The 20,214-nt window shown below is 35.8% G+C and overlaps 1 protein-coding gene across 1 annotated transcript in view; it reads left to right on the top strand.

The window, feature by feature from the left end:
* The window catches only part of RNFT1 (ring finger protein, transmembrane 1), a 1,122,488-nt gene that overhangs the window by 1,042,595 nt on the left and 59,679 nt on the right, over positions 1 to 20,214 (top strand). Inside the window, exon 11 of the mRNA XM_044054534.1 lies at positions 11,084 to 11,185. Within this exon, the coding sequence (XP_043910469.1) occupies positions 11,084 to 11,185 (102 nt within the window). The remainder of the gene's footprint in view (positions 1 to 11,083; positions 11,186 to 20,214) is intronic.

Here is a 20,214-nt window from a genome sequence, read left to right as displayed (position 1 = left end):
ATCTTATGCTGTTTGTTAATTTTTCAGAAAATGCAGGGATGTGTGCACGCTGTAGGAGGTGCAACGTTCCACACTGCATAGGTTTTAAAGAGTTATAGTTTTGTGTGTCTGTATCACATTATCAGTTATCTGCCTTACCCTTTGTACTATCAGCTGCACCAAGAATGCCCACAAAGTGATTCTTGCTCCAGTTATAGCTAATTACAGGCTATAGGGTTTCCATATTTAGATGACTTGCTTATTTTTGGAGAGTCCTTTTCAAAGTATCCGAATTCTCTCACTTAGATGAGAAATCTCTTACACAATCTGTGATTCCAAGAAAACATTCAAAAGTCTTTCTTGACTCCTTCACACAGGATTGTATTCCTGGGATGTTAACTACACACCTCATTTCAAAGAGCTTTTCTTCCACAGGGGAAAAAAATAGATCTTTATCTAGATTTATTTCTTAAGGTTTTCCAGACAGACTTTGGACACTGCAGTGGAATACCTCAGGATTATGGGTCTCATGGCTTCTATGATTCTCATGATACCCCTGGCAAGACTCCACATGAGAAAGATACAGTAGTATCTGAAGTCTCTTTGGTACCAGCAGCAAACACCCTTTGTCCTTCCTAATCCCATTACTAGGGTTTGGCAGAAGAGAAATGATTTGGTGGAGACAACAGATATCTTTAAATCCAGTTCTCTCCTTTCTCCCTCCCTGTTCCAAAGCAGTCAATCACCACAGGCATCTCAGACTTTGCTTGGGGAACAGTTTCAGGAGGGATAAAAATGAAGGGTGTGTGGGACACCAAGGACAGATATAAGCACATAAGTGTCAAGGAGATGCTTGCCCTGATCAAAGCATTCCAACTCTCTGAATCATCTTTGGCCCCTGAGACGTCTTCATGTTCTTACAGACAAAACCACAGTTGTGCCCCCTTTGCCGACTAGATATGTTAGCTTGGGACATAACTGCACCGTACAGCACATCCTCACTCTACAGGCATCCTGCATTCTATCAAAGCAAAATTGCATGGCAAACGAGCTGAGGAAGACTAGGGCAAACCCTCATGAATGGAAATTAGATCAGGAACTTTTCCAAGATTTGATCCATCTGGCTAATTCCTTAAGTAGACCTCTTTTCCACCTCTCTGAAGAATCAACTGGCAGGATCCTACCTCTCAAATGTCCAGATTTTTCTCTCTTATTTTTGTTCTATTCCTCGTAAAATTTGTGGTTGTCTGACAAATTTTTGATGATCAAAGTCACTAAATAGTACTAAATCATGACAGACATTTGAGTTTTAGACTTCACAGCTTTCAGAAAATATGTAATAATTCAAAATCTGCCATTCTAGTAATTTTTTAACTTTATAGGAGTAATATTTAAAATGTGTCCCTATTTTGGGGCCTTTGTCCACCCATTATTTCTAGCTTTGTCCAGATTTCTTGCCCTGAGAAATTGAGAGGTATGGGCAGGATTTCTATTCCAGGACTCCATGTAAGAAGGCCTGGAAGACAGGTGCCTTTTTTTTTTCCTTGGACAAAAATGTTCCTGTGTGCTGTTCACCCTTTCCACAAACATCCAGGTTGCTTTTTAACATTCAGAAGCAATTACTTCTGGCTCAGGCAACAGTAGTTCTTTCTTTTGGAAATGACCAGAGGCAATTACCACAACTGTATTCGCAGAGAGGATCTATTCGCACATGAACAGAGGTGTTTGATTCACCCAGACATCAAGCAACTTCAGTTGACTGCCTGGATGATAGGGGTATCAATTCCTTTTAGGCACCTTTTTACTGAGGACATGCAGCAGGTATTAATGGAGACGAGAATGCCTACTACTAGAAAATCATATATTACCAAATGGAAGAGGTTTTCTGGTTGGTGACAACAACATAACCAGCAACCATTCAGGGCTAGTTGTTCTCTGGTTTTACAGTATTTGTGTGAGTTGTTATCCTTTAGCTTTTCTTCTTCCTCTGTCAGGGTTCATTTTTCAGCCATTTCAGATTGTCAGCCTGTGGATCCTTCTCTTTCAGTGCAGTCTCTTATCAAAATGTTTTTGAGAGGTGTTATCCATAAGAGATGAACAAGAAAACCAGTGACTCCTCTTTGGGATCTTAAATTTTGTGTTAAAGAAGCTAACACTTGCTTCATTTGAACCATCTAGCCTGGCTGATTTGAGGTACTTAACCTGGAAGACAAGTTTTACTGATTGCTCTGAGCTCTAGAGTTGCAAGTGATTAAGATGAGTTAACCCTATCTCATTTTCCTCAGGGACAGGGTTTCTTTGAAAACTAATACTTATTTTATGCTTAACGTTATTATCAGAGTTTATTTTAAGCCAAACTATCTCCCAGTTTTCTTTCCTGAACCTAAAAATGAGGGAGAAAGGATTCCGCAACAACTCAGGCACTGTCTTGGCAGAACTAAATCTTTCAAATCTTTTGATCAATTGTTTATTTCTTCTGAAGGCAAGAAGGGACAACCTGTGACAAATCAGACCATTTCCAGTTGTTTTTCTTAAGGTATTACCCTTTGTTGTACTCACCGTAACAAATTTATTCCAGACAAGGTCAAGGCCCATTCTACAACGGCCTTGGCTGCATTTATGGCTTCTTGGAAAGGTTTGGGTTCTGAAAGTATTGTAGAAGTAGCTACTTTGTCCTCTGTACATATTTTTGCAAAGCACTTTTCTAGGTCCGAATCAGGTTTTGCTTGGACTATTCTCCAGAGCTCCTGGACTGTTCTCCTTCTACCTCCCAAATGCAGTAAGCTAGGGTAATCTACCCATATAGCTAAGGCTACTGCAGATGGTGATCAATATGATGACCATAGTACACTTGTGTAAGTAAAGTTACTGTAACAGTCGCTGTTTTAATTGATCACTGCTGTAGTAGCTTTTATGTCCCTTCACCCCCCCCCCCCCGTTTGTATTTTTGTATGACAGGGTGTGGACTTTTTTGTTGTTGTTCTTAGCATTGCCCTTTCAGGGTTTAGCCTTCATCTCTTTAATGGCAGGAAAGCTCTGAAGAGTTTGCCTCCCAGGCTTCTCTTTTAGTCAACTCTGCTTGAGCTGCCTGACAGTTTAGGTGCATGGAAAGTGCCCTGAAGCTTTGGAAGCTGGCCAGCTTTTATATCCGTGACAGGATATAACCCATATAGCTAGGGCTACTACGACAGTGATCACTCTAGTATCTACTGTTGTGATAAGTTTACTTACTTAGCTGTACTTTTTTTGGTAGTACACAGGGCCCAACAACAAGCACTTCTGGCATAGTCTACAATATTTGTTTTGCAGAACTTTGGATTTAAAAAGTACTTATGTACATTTTTTGCCAGAAATTGCAGGGGATGGCACAGGGTACCGTAGGATCTGGAGCAGTATCAAAAGGTTAGCAAGGCTGAAGACAATGCCAGTGCTACTTCAATGCCTTTGCCTGTTGCTGAGGAACCATTTCAGAGGGTAGCGATGGATATCGTCAACCTCTGAGTATCGAGTTCCACATGGTGTCCTGGTAGTATTGGAGTATGCCACTGAATATGCAAAGGCTGCAACTTTTACTGCATTGAAGAAAAGAAGTTGGAAAATGCTATGCAAGATATTTTCAGCAGGCTGGGCTTTACTTTTTTTTTTCCCCAAAAAATCTTTATTAAATTTTCATATATGACAAAGGCAATCATAATGTTTACATAAATGAAAAACGTACAAAATGATGCCACTTTAGTTGCAAACAGTTTACATCACAGACACCATTGAAACAGCTGTAGTTGCAAACATAATACCTCACTTATAAACCATCCAGTCATTGTCAGTTAAGCATTATATGGCTCATTCAAATCCTGCCTCTTAAACCTTGTTTCTGCTCTGCATATATTGTTCCCATAATTCCCATTTTTTCCTATGTAGCACGTTCCTTCCTTTTCTAAAGATCCCAATTCCAGTTGTTTTATCTCTGTTACTATATTCACTGCTTCTAGTAAAGTTGATCTAGACTTTGATTGCCATTTTCTAGTAATTGCTTTTTTGTCAGCCACCATAGTTAGACTCAGCAAGGCTTTACTATGTCTAGGCAATTCTGATTCTTTAACATTACTAAAAAAAAAAAATCATCTCTTCAGTCAGTCCAGTCCACTCACCCAGCATCTCCAACAGAGCAGTCTGCAGGTAATCCCTAAAGTCTGCCATCTCATTAACTCCCAAAAAATATATCCCCAGTTACCTCTTTCATGCCTATCACACCTCCAACATTTGATATCCACCCGAGAAAAAATTCTTTGGAGTCTACTTGGGGTATAAAAATACCTATGTAAACACTTCCAGGCAAAGATCCTAAATCTTCTAGACTTTCTTGCATATTTGGGAGATATATCCATCCATTATTTCTTTGTGAATTGCTTATCCAGTCTCTCTTCTCAATCCTTTCTAAGCTCCTCTGATTGATTCTTATAATTATCATGTAACATTTTATATGCTTTACTAATTATTCCTTTTTTAACGGCAGCTTCAATTCTAGATTTTATTAAAACCTCTACCAGTGCTGGTCTTTCATTTAGGAGCCCCCTATTTCTTTCGCTTTGCCTGTACTCTGATATCAGTCCGTGATAAGGGAAGACAATCTCTAACCTGCAGTCCAAATAAATTCTTGGCCTCTTCCCATTCTATTACTTTTTCCTTTCTAGTTATTTGCTCCCAATGCCTTGTTTCCTTTGCCAGTTCTCCAATAAAGTCCAGCCCCCTCTTGCCTTTTATTTGTATTCCTGACTACAGTCAACCCTATCGGCAAAATCTCTTTTCTGCATTCTCGTGCTGGTTTGGCTCTTAGAATACTGCCTGCTATTTTATGAATATAAAACTGTGTAATTTTGGTTGTTCTCCTTAAGAGTCTGCATCAAAAATCTCAGTCTCTCCTTATTTCTTGAACTTCCTCCCTGTGTCAACATCACTGTTTTCAACTTTGAATTATAGTTTTCTGCTTACGCTGTGTATAAGAGCCTTAACTGTGTTGCTCTAAAGTACCCCCTCAAATTAGGTAATCCTAATCTGCCTTGTTTTATTGGTAGAATCATCTTATCCCACCTAACCCTTGCCATCTTCCCTTCCCAGATAAAATCCTTCAACTTTTTTTTTTTTTTTTTTAATTGCTATCCACAACTAAAAGTATACCTGACCTGTGTACAAGACTAAAGGGAATAAAAACATTTTAATGGCTTGTATATTAGTATCCATATCACAAAACTTCCAGTTTCTCAATGTTTGTATTACCTTCTGTTTAGTCTCTTCCCACATATCGTTAGCTGCCACCATAGAGTCATTTCTAATCCATAATCCTAATAGTTCATTTTATCATGTCCTCATAAATATGGATATTGTTGGACCAATTCATGTGTAGATACATAATTTACCGCTATTGCCTTCATTCCAGCTCCATTACTTTTGTATCCTGAGAAGATTTGAAACTGTCTTAAAATGTTCCACAACACTGTAATGTCCCTTTCTGGTTTTGTCATGTATAAAATAATATCATCTGCAAATAGAGCCAGCTTTTCTGAACATCACACTAGTTATATTCTTGAATTTCTGGGTCCCTTATTTTCTCTGCCAGTGGTTCTAAATATTATGCAAACAGCAAAAGGGAAAGCGGACAACCCTGCCTGGTTCCTCTACTCAAGCAGAAATTATTGGAGAAGACCCCACACAGTTAAATTTGCACCTCTGATCCCTCATATATTCTTCTAATCAACATTATATTTGTATCAGGGAAAGCAAATACTTCCATTGCCCTGCTCATGAAGTCCCAGTCTACTCTGTCAAATGCTTTCTCTGCATCAAGACCCACCAATAAAAGTGGTACTTTCTTGCATTCTGCTTCCCTCCGGATCATCAGTGTTCTGTTAATATTGTCAAATGTTTGCCTCCCCTCCACAAAACCACACTCATCTATAACTATCAATTTTGGTATCACAGTTGCTATTCTTTTAGCCATTATAGACATAAAAACTTTATAATCATGGTTTAGTGTTGAAATGGGCCTGTATGAAGCTGGATCTGCTGGATCTTTACCCTCTTTAGGTATTACCATTACCACCGCCTTCTTCCAGGATACTGGTACTTCCCCTCCTCTTAAAATACTGTTAAACAAAATGTTCTAGGTCTTTATCAGTTTTTTCCCTCATAACTTCCAAACTTCCACAGGAATACCATCTATTCCTGGGGGCTTTCCTGTGGATTGGTTATACATAGCCATTTTTATCTTATCCCTTCCTCACCTGTTGGTGATTGAGCCTCATCTACCTCTAACTTTGGCATATTTAATTCTTCCATAAACATTTTCATTTGTACCTTTTCTTGATTTCCATATTTTTTGCTTTATACAAATGTTCATAACATTTCCAAAATATTTTTAATACTTCTACAGGGTCTCTTGTTACAAATCTTCCTTTGTTGTAAGCTCCTTAAGCTTGGTCACTGCCCTTTCCACTTTCTGTTGCCTGTGTTGTTGTGCTAAAAGTTTTTGTGCTGTAGAATTATTATCAGAACACTTGTTTAACAGCAGTCTTCCTAAACTTGTGCATATTATCGAGATAATCCCATATTTTCTGTTTAGCATTCTGCAGTTGCTCCTTATCTTGTTCTGAGAGATTTCCCCCTATTTTGCAATACTTCAACATTTGTCGATCCCGCTAAATAATTGTTGTTATTGTTTAACCATATCGCCCTTTCTTTTATTTCCAACCTAGTTTTAAGCTCCACTTCAATTTTTTTCCCACTCCTTAGCTATGTTTTCAGAAGATAATTCTGTCCACTCCAGTAGCTCCTGAATTAATTCCACAACCCATTTCTTAAATTCTTCTCTTTTCAACCGATAGATGGGAAAGTGCCAATGTCTTATTTTTATTTCATTACCTTGCGTTTTTATTTTAGTTACTATTGGTGCATGATCTGAAATAGCTAATGGGTGCGTTTCAAGGCCTTCAGCTGAATGCACACATTCCTGTGAGATATAAAATCTATCTAGCCTAGCCCAGTTTTTGTATCTTGGAGAGTAATATGTAAATTCACTCCGAACTCCTAGTACTGAATTTAGGCTTGGGCTTTCTTTGAGAAATATTGACATTTACAAGTGCCAGCTTTGTCAGACCTAATGGCATGTTTGTGGAAGTTCTGTGGGGCAGAACAAAGAAAACCCCTACCATTCACAGACAAATGATGTGGTAGATAGTTGCAACTGTACACTAAAGACCATGTTGAGTGCATATGCAGACAAGTTCAAGGGGGACAGTGAGATGAGCACCTGTCCAACCTTCTCTTTGCATACAGAGAGATGCCAAAGAATGCATCAGGTTTTTGCTGTTTGAGCTGTTATATTGTCACGGGGTGAGGGAGCCCCTGTATTTAATTCATGATTAGTGGGGTGGCAAGTGCGAGTCCCACAAGAGGTCTGTTGTAGAGTATGTCCTAAATTTCAGGACTAGGCTTATGGTGGCAGGGGATGGACCAAGATCACATGGCAGAGGGGCAAAAGCGACAAGAAATGTGGTTAACATGATAAAGCCCTATTATGATAGTATTTCTCTGTCTGCAGTGGGTGGCAGGAGAAACCAGAGGGAGGATCAGCAGGGCAATTTCATTGATGAGGCTCAGTATGAAACTTCTGTGAATGAGGTAACTTTCTCTCAAGAGATTTCTCCTTTGTAGCTTTAAGAACTCTGAGCAGTATTACAAGAGTTTGGAATATGTTTTCTGGTCAGCCAGAGTGTTCATAGGAGGTTACTAGGCTAAGCGACCCTAGAGCCTTTACAAGCCTAGCCATGTTAATCTCAAGTATCCCCATTTGTTCTTTTTGGGTAGTTCATAGAATGAATTTATGAACAGAGTAGGTCTGTGATCAACATTGGCTACCCCTGTCCTTGAGGGATATGGCTGCCACCCCAGTGCCGAATTTGGGGTCTCCCATCCAATTATCTAAACTGCATTTGAGTAGGGTCAGTGAGGAGCTCTGTTTTAGATGAATAGGAAGTCTGTTCCAGAGAAGCGGCAGTCGCTGGGAGACGTATCTGTCTGTCTAGCATGTTCTGTTAATGTCATATCTGTCTGTCTAGCATGTTCTGTTAATGTGACAAGCTTGGTTGAGATCCCTAGAGCAAGTAACTGTTGTGCCATTTGACTTGTGGATGTGCAGCATTTTTATTAGGGCAGGGTCGAAGATTGCCCTATAGGCCAGGCACAACTCACCTCTCAGCAGCCTGAAAGATGCAGGGTAAAGTGACAGGGCATTCAGCCCGTCCACATAGGTCATGGTTTGGAGTCCCTGTATTTTCTTAGTGAGAAATCTCTGAGATATCTCCAGCTGCTACAAGTGTCTGATGAGGTACATGCAAAAGGGTGCATCATACACTATTAGTGGTTTGGTGAGGGTGAAGTAGAGTGGAGTTATAACATCCCTTGACCTGGAAGCTATGCCCTTGCTTATGAAGTGCGCTACATAGAAGACTTTCCTTACCACTGTGGAAACTTGGTGGTCAAAGTTCAGATTGCTATCAACCTGTGTTCCCAAGCCTCGCACCACTGGTTTGGAACTTGGGTGGGGGGGTGCTGTGAGTATTGTAATTTGTAGAGAAGTCAGTTTTGCCAAAGAGAATAATAATGCGGTTTTTGCATTTAGTTTTATACCATAGCTTTGGCACCAATCATTTGTTTGTGTTAGCCCTTCTTGTAATATGTTGACATCGTTGGGTGATTCAATGATTGCTCCCAGTTTGTAATCATCAGTGAACTTGGTGAGCCAAAGGCCATCTACTTTGGCCTGGACCTCTAAGAAATAGATGCCAAACAGTAAGGAGCCCAGCACAGACCCCTTTGGTACTCCACTGGTGACGGATCTATTGGTGGAGGTAGAGTCACCAGTTTTGACATTGTGTTCTGTTGGTGAGCCAGTTAGCTATCCATCTAGTAACATAAGGGTTAATTCCAATCTGGTGGAGTTTCTCAAAGATGCTAGATTGAAAAATTGTCTTTGAAAGCCTTGGCAAGGTTGCACTAGGCTGTGTACACTATCTTACCGTCATCCATGGCCTTGGTGACATTCTCAAAGAAGTTTGCCAGGTTTAATAAACATGACCTACCCTTAATGAAGCCAAACTGGGTCGGGTCCAGTATTAGGAGGTCGCCTATGTCCTTGTTAAGGTCCATCATAATTTTTTCCATGGCCTTGCAGATGAAGCTGGTTAGACTTTTGGGACTATAGTTCCTAGGGTCAGTTGATGGGCCCCCATTTGTGCAAGGGGATTACTGTTGCTGTTCTCCATTCTGCAGAAACTGCTCCAGCTCTGCTCCAGCTCTCAAGCTATGATTAAAGAGAATGTCAAGTGTGTCCACTAGGTCTTGTTTTAGGTTGTTTAGTAAACAATCTGGGATATTATCTGGTCCCATTTAGGCTGTCTTTTTAGCCTTGGTGAGCGCAGAGATTACCTGTTCTCTAGGGATACTAGTCAGAGGGCTGATGTCAGGTATGCTTTGGGATATGGTAAGTGGGGATAGGGGTGAAGTTTGCGCTGACTCTGTCAGCTAGCAGGTTGGTGGTATCTTCTGGTGTAATATGAGTGATTCTATCTACAACCAGTTCGGCTTATGGCTGGACATTCCCTTTTAGACTGTGAATGTAGTTACAGAATGCCTTATGATTATCCTTGGCTAGGGATGCAATTTTACTTTAGTAATTTGCTTTAGAAAACTTTACAAGATTTGTGATTTTCTTGTTTAGGCCTAGGCGGGACCTCTTCTTCTGCAGAGTGATATCACTCTTGTTTTTGGACAACAGTTTCTTCCTCTTGTTATATAATGCTTTTGTACTTGAATTCCACCACAGTGGCTTGTTTTTACAGGAAGACCTGGTTTTGATTCTGTCAGGTACAGCACAGTTTATGCAGTGGTTTGACTCCAAAGATCATAGCTCTGATGACCGGCAGACCTATTTGGAGCAGATCCAAGGACCATAGACACTGTCCACCACATACCTAGGTGGTATACTGGTTGGCAGTGGTTAGATTCAGACCCCCATCAGTGCAGGTCATTTATCAAATTTTGGTGGCAGTGGTGTCATCCAGGACTCATCTGTCTAAGGGTAGACAGTTTAATTTCTTAAAGATTGTAAAGAAGACCTCATTGACAAAGGTGACAGATAAAATATTGTAATATTTACTGTTCCATAAGAAAAAAACAGCTAGAGATGGGTCATATTTGAATTTTAACATGAATTTGTCAGCTACATGTAGGAAGCTTAAATGCAGAAAAGCTCTAACAAAAAATACTTGGAATGAACAAAAATAATGACAGTGTGCTCTTGACGACTTGAACTGAGATACTGTCCTATTCTGCTGGGGTCATTTTGGTTTGGCAAATGCTTTTTTAATCCTATTTGTATTTCATTTTACACTTGCATATACTCACTTGGCAGATACTATTCCACGCAGTTATGTTCTGGAAAGTACAAGTGAGCCCTTTTGTTTTAAGTTTAAATCATTGTGTCTAATACAACTCTGCATAGCTTTTTCTGTATATACAATTGTTATAATGATCCTTATAGACCTGAGTTTTTTGTGTCATGTCAATACTCTGACCTTGTTTTCCATGTCTTCTGTTTTCACTGCCAGTCTTCATGTGCAATTAAACCAGCCATGGATACACAGTTTACTTTGTTGAAGAATGATGCTGTTGACCTTAAGTACAATGGTGCAGTTTTATTACATGGCATATTTTTTACTTTGGGGAAGTGACTGTTGTTTTGTTTACAAAAGTGTTTCTATTGGTGCATGCTAAATTTACTCATTAACTGAATTAAAAGCACTTGATATAAGGTTTGAACCTGGGGATGTGGTAGTTGTATAAATGGAGAGAGCCCAAACTGAGTTGCCTGTAAGTACACAGGTGAACATGTTTCTCCTTCATTGTATGCAACATATATACACTGATGTGGTGAATTTGTTACTTGGGCTTACATTGACAGTAGACTGGTCATATGGTTGTTCTGGGGGTGAGTTTCTTTTCATAACAGTCAAATCTAAACAGCATTTCTTTTTCATTTTCAATATTTTAGAACAGCTGTACAAGTGCCACTAAAAGGCAATGTTCTGAAGCTGGAGGCCTATGCTCTATCTGCCACTCTGAATTTACAGGTCCAGTTATCCTCACGTGTCAGGTGGGTATGGAAACCAGCTGTGGCAATTATTTTTATCATAAGGCTAGTGAGATGTACTCTATCACCACCCCATCTAAAGTTCAAAAATTGTAGTTGTTCAAATGTGCTATTTGATTGAATTCTGCTGTTTTGAGCATGTAATCATGTAACACCCGAATTGTATTAAAACAGGTACATCTGTAAAGGAAAATGTAATTTCCTCCACTTGTGTGGGCCATCATCCAGAGCTTATTACATAGCTTAATGTCTGTGTCGTTGGCAATTTGCTAGTAGCAGCAGCATAGAGTATTGAAAGTAAATGTTTGGTATGACTTACAGTTTCTGCTGTTTTAACCCGTTTTCCTGGAAGTTATGTACTTTGATGAGGGTTCAACATTTTCACTGATATTTTCTCCATGTTTGCATGTCTTTTAATCAATTACATTTGGATATGAGATCCAGGAGAGGATAAGAAGCTGACTTCAGATTTCTCAGAGGTGGATACGGTTCTATATCTGGCATGGTCAGCTGTCTGTCTGCCTGCCATATGATTAGTCTGGTACCAGTCACCCAAGCTGCAAGGGAGAGAACCTAACTAGAACTTGGTTTGGTTTTCAAGTCAGGCAAAAGATGAACAGATACCTTAGCTTGGTTGTTCATGTACTTTTTCTCTATCTTAACTGTTTAGAATATATTATTGATTATTGGGTGGAACATAATTATAATTTCATTAACTTGGTGTGCTGTGTCAGTTTCAGAGAGAACATTGCCATTTACTAGCTTGCAAGTCATGGCATTGGCGATGTGCAGCCAGCAGTGAGAGAAATGTCTCATCTTTCAATTAGGATTTATCATCTTGGTTGCTTATGTGTTAACTGTTTTAGGCAGAGCATTTAAGTGGATTGATGAGGAACTGTCAAGTTTATAGTATCCGTTTGTATACAAGTGAAACAGCATGTTCACCTCAGGTTTTAAACACAGCTTGAGAAATAAAGTATTTGATGCGGTCTGGGATATTGAATGCCTTTTAGATTATGTTTGTTAATCTGTACAGAATATTGCTTTGAAAGGTGCGTGTCAAAGCGGAGATTACTGCATTGCGTGTTAAATGATCCCTCTAATTGAAGTGTAAATATAATTACTACGTTTAGTGTGCTTTTGTGTTTGCTCATTACTTGTAACAATTAAAACATCCCTGTATTCCTTGAATTAACACAAAATTAGACACCAGTTATCAAGATGAAGCTTTAGGGGACACGTATGCATAAACCCAGTCAAAACATGTAGTCGTACAGTCTCATTACTCCAATAATTAGCTTTGTGTCTGCAAGCTTAGAGTAAGCATCCTAATTCAAGTAAGTGAAGATTCTAACCAGAAAACGCACTTTTTTGAGTTTCAGAACCATACATTTGCTAAAGTGTTTGTGAAAACATTCAGCCTTCCTGTTATATCTCAGTAAACTAAAAGTAATGTTCTTTCCCAGCATTTGAATCTGATGAAAATTATGGTAATTGCACTATTAAAGCAGTGAGATTTACTAAATGATTAGGAGCTTGATGTCCCTGAGGATGTTACTGTTATTGTCTTATTTGAGTGGGACTTGGCAGCTTTTTGAGGGAAGATTTCATGAATTAAGAGTCTGTGTTTGAGTCCTCTCTCCTCAGCCCTTCCTGTCCACTTTATATTAGGAAGGACTTGTTTCAGAAACCTTGTGATGCCCCTAAAAGAATTTAATATTTTTCTTTCCACCCACAATAATCTGCTATCAACTCATGGAGGTCCTCTTTGACCATCAGCTCTGTCCCTCCCCAGCATCTGTACAGCTTACCAGTCATGGAGCATGGCCCTGTGAAGCAGGAAAATTTGATACCAGGCTCAGGAGATAGAAGAGCAATCAGAGTGACTTGACATGGTGCTGTACTTAAAGCTGAGGAGTTTTTTGATGTAGTACCTGTCCCATCCTATTGCCAGTGTGCAGTGATATCTACACAGAACTAGTCTGTCAGCTAAATACTAGTGCTTTCCCACACTTTTTTTCTGCCAAGCTGCAATCCATGGCATCCACCAGGAACTATAGCTCTAAATGAAAAAAAAACTTCCTCTCCACTTTCTGTAGGTGACCTGGCTCCTGATATGTAAAAGGTTTGAAAGTACAAATGTATGTACTAAAAAGAAAAAAAAATGTAATCACTCAAACATTAATTGTATAATGTCTCATAAGTGAATGATGACGGTGGTCAAGGATGAACACAGGATAGCAGCAGATTTCTTCAGCTCCACCAATTTCATTACACTGACAGGAATTAATTACTTAAAAAAATTAATTTTTGAAGTAATTTTCTTTCTAAATATGTTGGTTTTATATAGTTCTTGAACTATATCAAAAAAAGAAAGGAAATCTTAACAATATTCCTGTCAGAAATCACTTTGGAAATTTTCCTGTCAGTTTATCAGTCTGAAATGAGTTCCAGTAAGACAAATTCTCAAGACTCCAGCATCAAGAAAGAACTTCAGTCTCTGATAATTATAATCCAGCAACTTACTGCTAAGATGGATAAAATGGATACTAAAATAGACACCTTCATAGAAAAAACTACAAAACAAATAGACTTGTTACATATAGACCTGCAACAACAGAAGATCCAGATGACAGGCATAGAAGAAGCTGTGAATGACATGGAAAATAGAATACAAGAAGAGGAAATCAACATTGAGTTTCTGCTGAAACAAAATACACATTTACAAACAAAGCTGGATGACCTGGAAAATAGATCTAGGCGCAATAACATTAGGATTTTTGGACTGCCAGAAAATATTGAAGGTAACAATATTACTTCTTTTTTAACAACATGGCTCCCTAAAACTTTAGACTTACCAGAAGCATTCTCTTTTGGTATTGAAAGAGCACATAGAATATGTAGCTAATTCTAACTATAACAAAAACGATCCTAGATCAGTTGTAGTTAGATTTCTATCATCTTTTGATAAAGAGATGGTTCTTAAAATCTGCTTGGGCTAAAGCTCCTGTTAAGATTAATGAGACAACTGTGCATTTTGACAATGACTATTCTTCCATGGTAATAGCTAAAAGAAAAGTTTTTCTGCCACTAATAAGGGAGCTTAAAAAAAGCACAGTTTAAAACATACCTTCTGTTTCCTGCCAAGCTTAAAATCTTCCTTCCTGATGGTCCTAAAATTTTCGATGACTTAGACTCTGCTTTACTGTTTATCAAAAAAAATAAGATTTTGGATAAAATAGAGGAAATGGAATGGGCTAGTCCTTCATTAAAGAGACTGGCAACTGAAACTTCGTGGAAGACTTCAGAGAAGAAGAAGAGACTAAAAAACAAATGATTTGTTCTATGTTTTTTTTTCTCTCATCATTTTATTTCATTATTAATCTTTTTAAATATAGTTCCTGCATTTCCAAGAAGCCACAAATATTTTGAAAAAGATTTAATCAAAGTTATTCTCTGTGTGCAAAGAAATGTTTTGTTTCATAACTAGTCAAAATATCTGGAGATTTAATGGCAAGCTGTGATTCAACTTGTTTCTCTTTCTGAAAAGGAGAAGTAAGGTCAGTAATTTGATACATTTTTTCTTTATCTTTTTTTTTCTTCTCCTTTTCTTCTTTTCTTTGTTTAAACAATGACATTCTATTTAGATTATGTAGTGGGTAAAGGGTAGGGAGGGCAGGGAGAGAAGAGTAATGAAAATATGATTAATAGAATAATAACATATTTATTCCTTGTAAAAAGTTTATATGTTCTTCAAATGCTATTCCTAATTATACTTTCTTGATTATACTGCTTATGCTTGTTTGTAAATAATCTGTCATGCTTTAACTAATAATAATTAGAACTAAATAATAGTAAATAATATGTTTTATTTTTAACTCTATTAATATAAACAGTAATATTCCATTGTATATACTTCTTATAGCTTTCTCTTACATTTTTTTTATTTCTACCTTACACCCTTTTACTTTCTACTCTCTTTTTCTTTTCTTTATTAATATATAGAAATGCTTTTGATCATATAGACACAGTAAATAAGATTTGCATAAAATTGAGTTGGGACAAAAATATTGAGTTTTATTACTTATCAATAATTTGGGGCTTAATTTCACTTACATAGAGGCTGTAATAACCTGTAAAATACTTTGTGAAGATTTTGTCATGTTTAGATGCATTTACACTGCTAAATGAATGTTTGTCACTAGTTTTTAATAAGTTTCCCGCCAAAATGTTGAGAGACAATCTGGGATGTGGGCTGTCTCATGCACAGTGTCCATGAGCTACTTCAAAAGCTTCAACTCTCAGAATTCTCACAGAGAAGCTGAAAGCAGCCAGTCTCACCTTTGACCTAGATATCACACTGACACATCACAGATTCAGTAATGTCACTCTGCCAGGAAATAGAAATGATACAAATGCGACTGTGTGAAGGAAAATGAACTCTTTAACATCTAAATGTGAGTTATTTTATATAATTACTTAAATATCTATGTTATAATTCATAAAATATGTCAGTTATAATGAGTTTAAATGATACAGTTTCTTGTAGTAAGTAAATGTCTTATTTTAGAAGGCATAGAAAATGAAACATTTATTCAAGTGTTTTTGAAAATCTACTTAACAGCAGCTTAATAATCTGTGTTAAAAACTTATGTTCCAAACATATACATTACTATAACTCATTTAATTCATCTGATTGACAAGCATAAATAATTTTATAACTCTATTCTGGAAGAAATTGTCATGTGATATATTTTAAAGCAGTAGTATAGCATGGTTGCAAAATCTGGTTACTAAAATGTGTTTGCTGTGCATTATTTTGTATAAAGCAGACAGATTTATTGTAGGGACAGCAAGTAAGATAGTGCTTGGCAAGGACACAACCCAGTGAGATCAGATATATATATATATATATATGTGTGTGTGTGTGTGTGTGTGTGTGTGTGTGTGTATGTATGTGTATATGCATATGTATATATATATGTGTGTGTGTGTGTGTGTGTGTATATATATATATATATATATATATATATATATATATATATATGTGTGTGTGTGTGTGTGTATGTGTGTGTGTGTATATGTATATATATATATATATATATATAAAATGTGTGTGTGTGTGTATGTATATATGTATATAAGTGTTTCTGAGAATCTGCATAACTATGCAGTATGATTTATAACAATTTCTATGAATACAATATTTTATTCTATTGACAATAATGAGTTTGAGTAAATGCTCATATACAAGCAATTCAAGGTTTTTTGGAAGCTGTTAATTGCATTTACATGACAGAAAATAGATGCATCTTAATATATGTAATGTCTGAATCATATTAGCCAAAGTTTTTGATTTAAATGAATGTTAGAACTTATTTTCTCTCCTCTTGATTTCTAACATCAAGATTATTTGAATGCTATTTGAATACAAGTGTTTTATATTACATGGATGTATATAGTAGTATGAACAGTTTAAAAAAGGTTTATTTTAGTTTATATGATGCTGTTTTACCAAGTGTGTAGTTTTGTCTTGCTAGATAATTGAATTGAAAACTGTTAACCTTAGTTAAATATAACTAGTATTAAATTGATAAGGTGGTAGCTGAGGTACTGCTGCTTAGGGTAGGGGGTTAACTTGAGTGGTAAATACTACTCTAAGTTGGAGTTTATAACTCCAGGCTGGATGCAAGGTTTAATCCTTACATTATTTTCATTTGTTCATTGTTATTTGTATATAGTTTTGACATCCACAATATATTTTGTACATTCATTGTCACTACAAACAAAATTGAATCCTATACGAAATCCCATAAGAGATTCAATAAATACAGCTATATTCAAAGGTACACCTAAAGGAGGAGATGTAACATTACTTATCTTGTTATTTGTTATTTTGATCATAAGATTCTTAAGTTTTAAAAATGCCAAATGACATCTTTAAAAGGAATTTCTTTAAACATTAATGGATTGAATGATCCATGTAAAAGGGCAAGCCTAATAAGATACATTAATTTACATAAGGCCAACTTAGTCTTCCTGCAAGAAACCCATCTCTTGAAAAAGATATTGATAAACTAGCCACAAACAAATATACAGTATTGGTTAGTTCAGAGCACACTCAGAAAAAGAGGAGTGGCTATTTTATGGAATAAAAGTATGCCCATTCCTAAAACCATTAAGTCTTATCAGGATGACAAAGGAATGTTTTGTATGGTTACAATACAAATTAATGGGAAAACTTACACTTTAATTAATGTATATTGGATACCTGGAATTGGTATTAATACAGTGAAACATCATCTTGATAAGATCATATCATTCTCTATAGGAGATATTATTTTAGCTGGTGACTTTAATTGTATACTACATGAAAGTGATACTACCACTATAGGAAAAGAAGAATTACATCTAATGCAAAACATTTAAATGATTTTGCTAATTCTTATCATTTGAATGATATTAATAATTAGATAGATTCAAAATCATTACCATACACCTTTTTTCTAACAGATACAAAACTTATTCAAAAATAGATAGGGTCTTTATTTCTAACCAGATGGTAACAGATTTAATTAATTCCAAAATCATTTCATGTCCTATATCTGATCATAATTCAATTGTTTTTGAATTCATGATAAAAATACTCATAATGTTCAGATCAAAAGGATACCAGCATACTTAACTCAACTAAAAGACTATAAAGAATATATACTTTCAGAAGTAAAACATTTTTTAGACATAAATAATACTCCTGAAGTCTCCATTGTTTATGTTTGGGATGCCTTAAAATCATATCTGTATGGACAAAGTATCAGATGGTATAATAATAAAAGGAAATCTTGGGATAAGGAATTGTTAGATATTCAAAGTAAATTAGACTCTTATAAACATAATAATAAAGAAAATATTATGGACAAGAAAGTTATTGAAGAAATAAACAAACTAAATGAGAAATACAAAGAAATTTTAACTCATAAAGTTAAAATAACTTTAGAGAAATACAAGATTTTGTCTTATTCAATAAGCCCCAAATACTTACATAGACTTAAAAGTAAAACAAAAAGGTTGAATAAACAAAACCATATCAAAGAAATCTTTTCTCTAAGGAAAAAGAATGTTTCTAGTATACCAGAAATACTAGATGAATTTAGAAATCACTTTCACAAAATTAACCATAATAACATTAACATGGAACCTAAAGATAAAATAAAGGAGTTTATAACCACAAACATGAATAAAAAGCTTAATAAACAACAGATTAAACTATTGGATAAGAGTATTTCATATACAGAAGTTATTACACAAATAAATAAGCTTAAATCAAACAAAGCACCGGGTAATGATGGTATTATACCAGAGATATATAAAATCCTTTCTAAAAGTACATATTCATTAATACATAAGGTTTTTATTTTGGCCCAAACTGAGTTAATAACCCCCCCCCCCCCCATCTTGGCAATATACAGTTATTTAGCCAATTTTAAAACCTAATAAAGATCCAACTAGATGTTCTTCATATCAGCCCATCTCATTACTTAATGTTGATTATAAAATGTTTATGAGTATTTTTGCTGATAGATTGAAGACAATCATTCCCGGCATTATAGATATAGATCAGACAGGCTTCATTGTAAATATAAATACTTTTGATAATATAAGAAGAACTTTAACATTAATAGATTTTGCAAATAGGAAAAAGAAAGATTTAACACTTATTAGTCTTGATATAAGTTCAGCATTTGATTCAGTAAGTTGGGACTATCTGTTTACCTTAATGAAGTGCACAAACTTCTCAGATGCATTTGTAAATCTAATTGAGCGTTTATACAAAGGAACCTTGGCTTATATTAAGGTAGGAACATATGTTTCACAAAAAATACCCATTCTTAAAGGTACAAAACAAGGATGTTCACTTTCTCCACTATTATTCACTTTACTAATGGAGCCTTGGGCTAATTTGATCAGAAACAGTACTGACATAGAGGGTTTTGAAATAGATGAAAATACAACATCCAAAATTCAACTTTTTGCAGATAATGTTCTAATTGCATCAGCAGGATCTAATTCTTCTATGCAGTCTCTATTTGATAACATGATGAATTTTAAAAGTATTTCTGGTTTAATATTCAATGAAGAAAAAACTAAAATACTACCTATATATACACGAAAAAATATTCTCATTAGTGATTTTACTAAATATGTACCCAATTCAGGTCAGATAACTTATTTAGGTATAATACTATCTAAAGATATTAAATCTATTATATATAATAATTATAATACCTGTTTTCTTAATATACAAAATCTTTTTAATACCTGGAATAATATGTTTTTTACTATGGAGGAGAGACTTACAATTATTAAAATGATAATTTTCCCCAAGATTTTATACTTAATACAATCAATAATACTTCCACCTACAAAAATAATTATCAAGAAACAGAATACACTAATGTTAAATTTCCTATGGGCACCTAATAGACTTAGGATTGCATTAAAGAAACATACTAATGGCTGGTCTCAAGGGGGTATTTCTTTTCCAGACTTTAATTTATATACTATCTCTTCTATTGTAAAAGTTTTTACTTTATTAATAGATCAGTCATATGTCACAAAATGGAAAGATTATTGGGAGCTAATTAGTATGCACTTCATGAAAATCTCCTTAACACATAAAAATATGATTGTAAATAACTCCATGTTATGGTTACTAAAGGAATTTTGTACTTCACCTATTACACCTAAACATATGGTTTGTTATCCATTAAATATTATTATTAGTTATCGTAACTTTATATTCATGCACCCTAAGTATAGGGAATGGAATTTTATTGTATTCTTTATAATGTATACTCAGGGTATGCTTTTGTCATCTACTTCTGAAGGAACTCATTTAGCTATAGATAATGATCTAAAGTACTGGTATCAGTTGATATCTGATAATAAAGTTAAAAATCTAGATTTCTTAAAACAAGAATTTGATCTAAGAGAAACTTGCTGGTTAGAGGTTCAGACCTTTAGACAACATC

This window comes from Protopterus annectens, chromosome 13.part0 (genome assembly GCF_019279795.1).
Source record: "Protopterus annectens isolate FY-2018-M chromosome 13.part0, PAN1.0, whole genome shotgun sequence".
Classification (NCBI taxonomy): Eukaryota; Metazoa; Chordata; order Ceratodontiformes; family Protopteridae; genus Protopterus; species Protopterus annectens.
The sequence above is the reverse complement of the archived record's forward strand: the minus strand, read 5'-3'. Positions and strand labels throughout refer to the sequence as shown.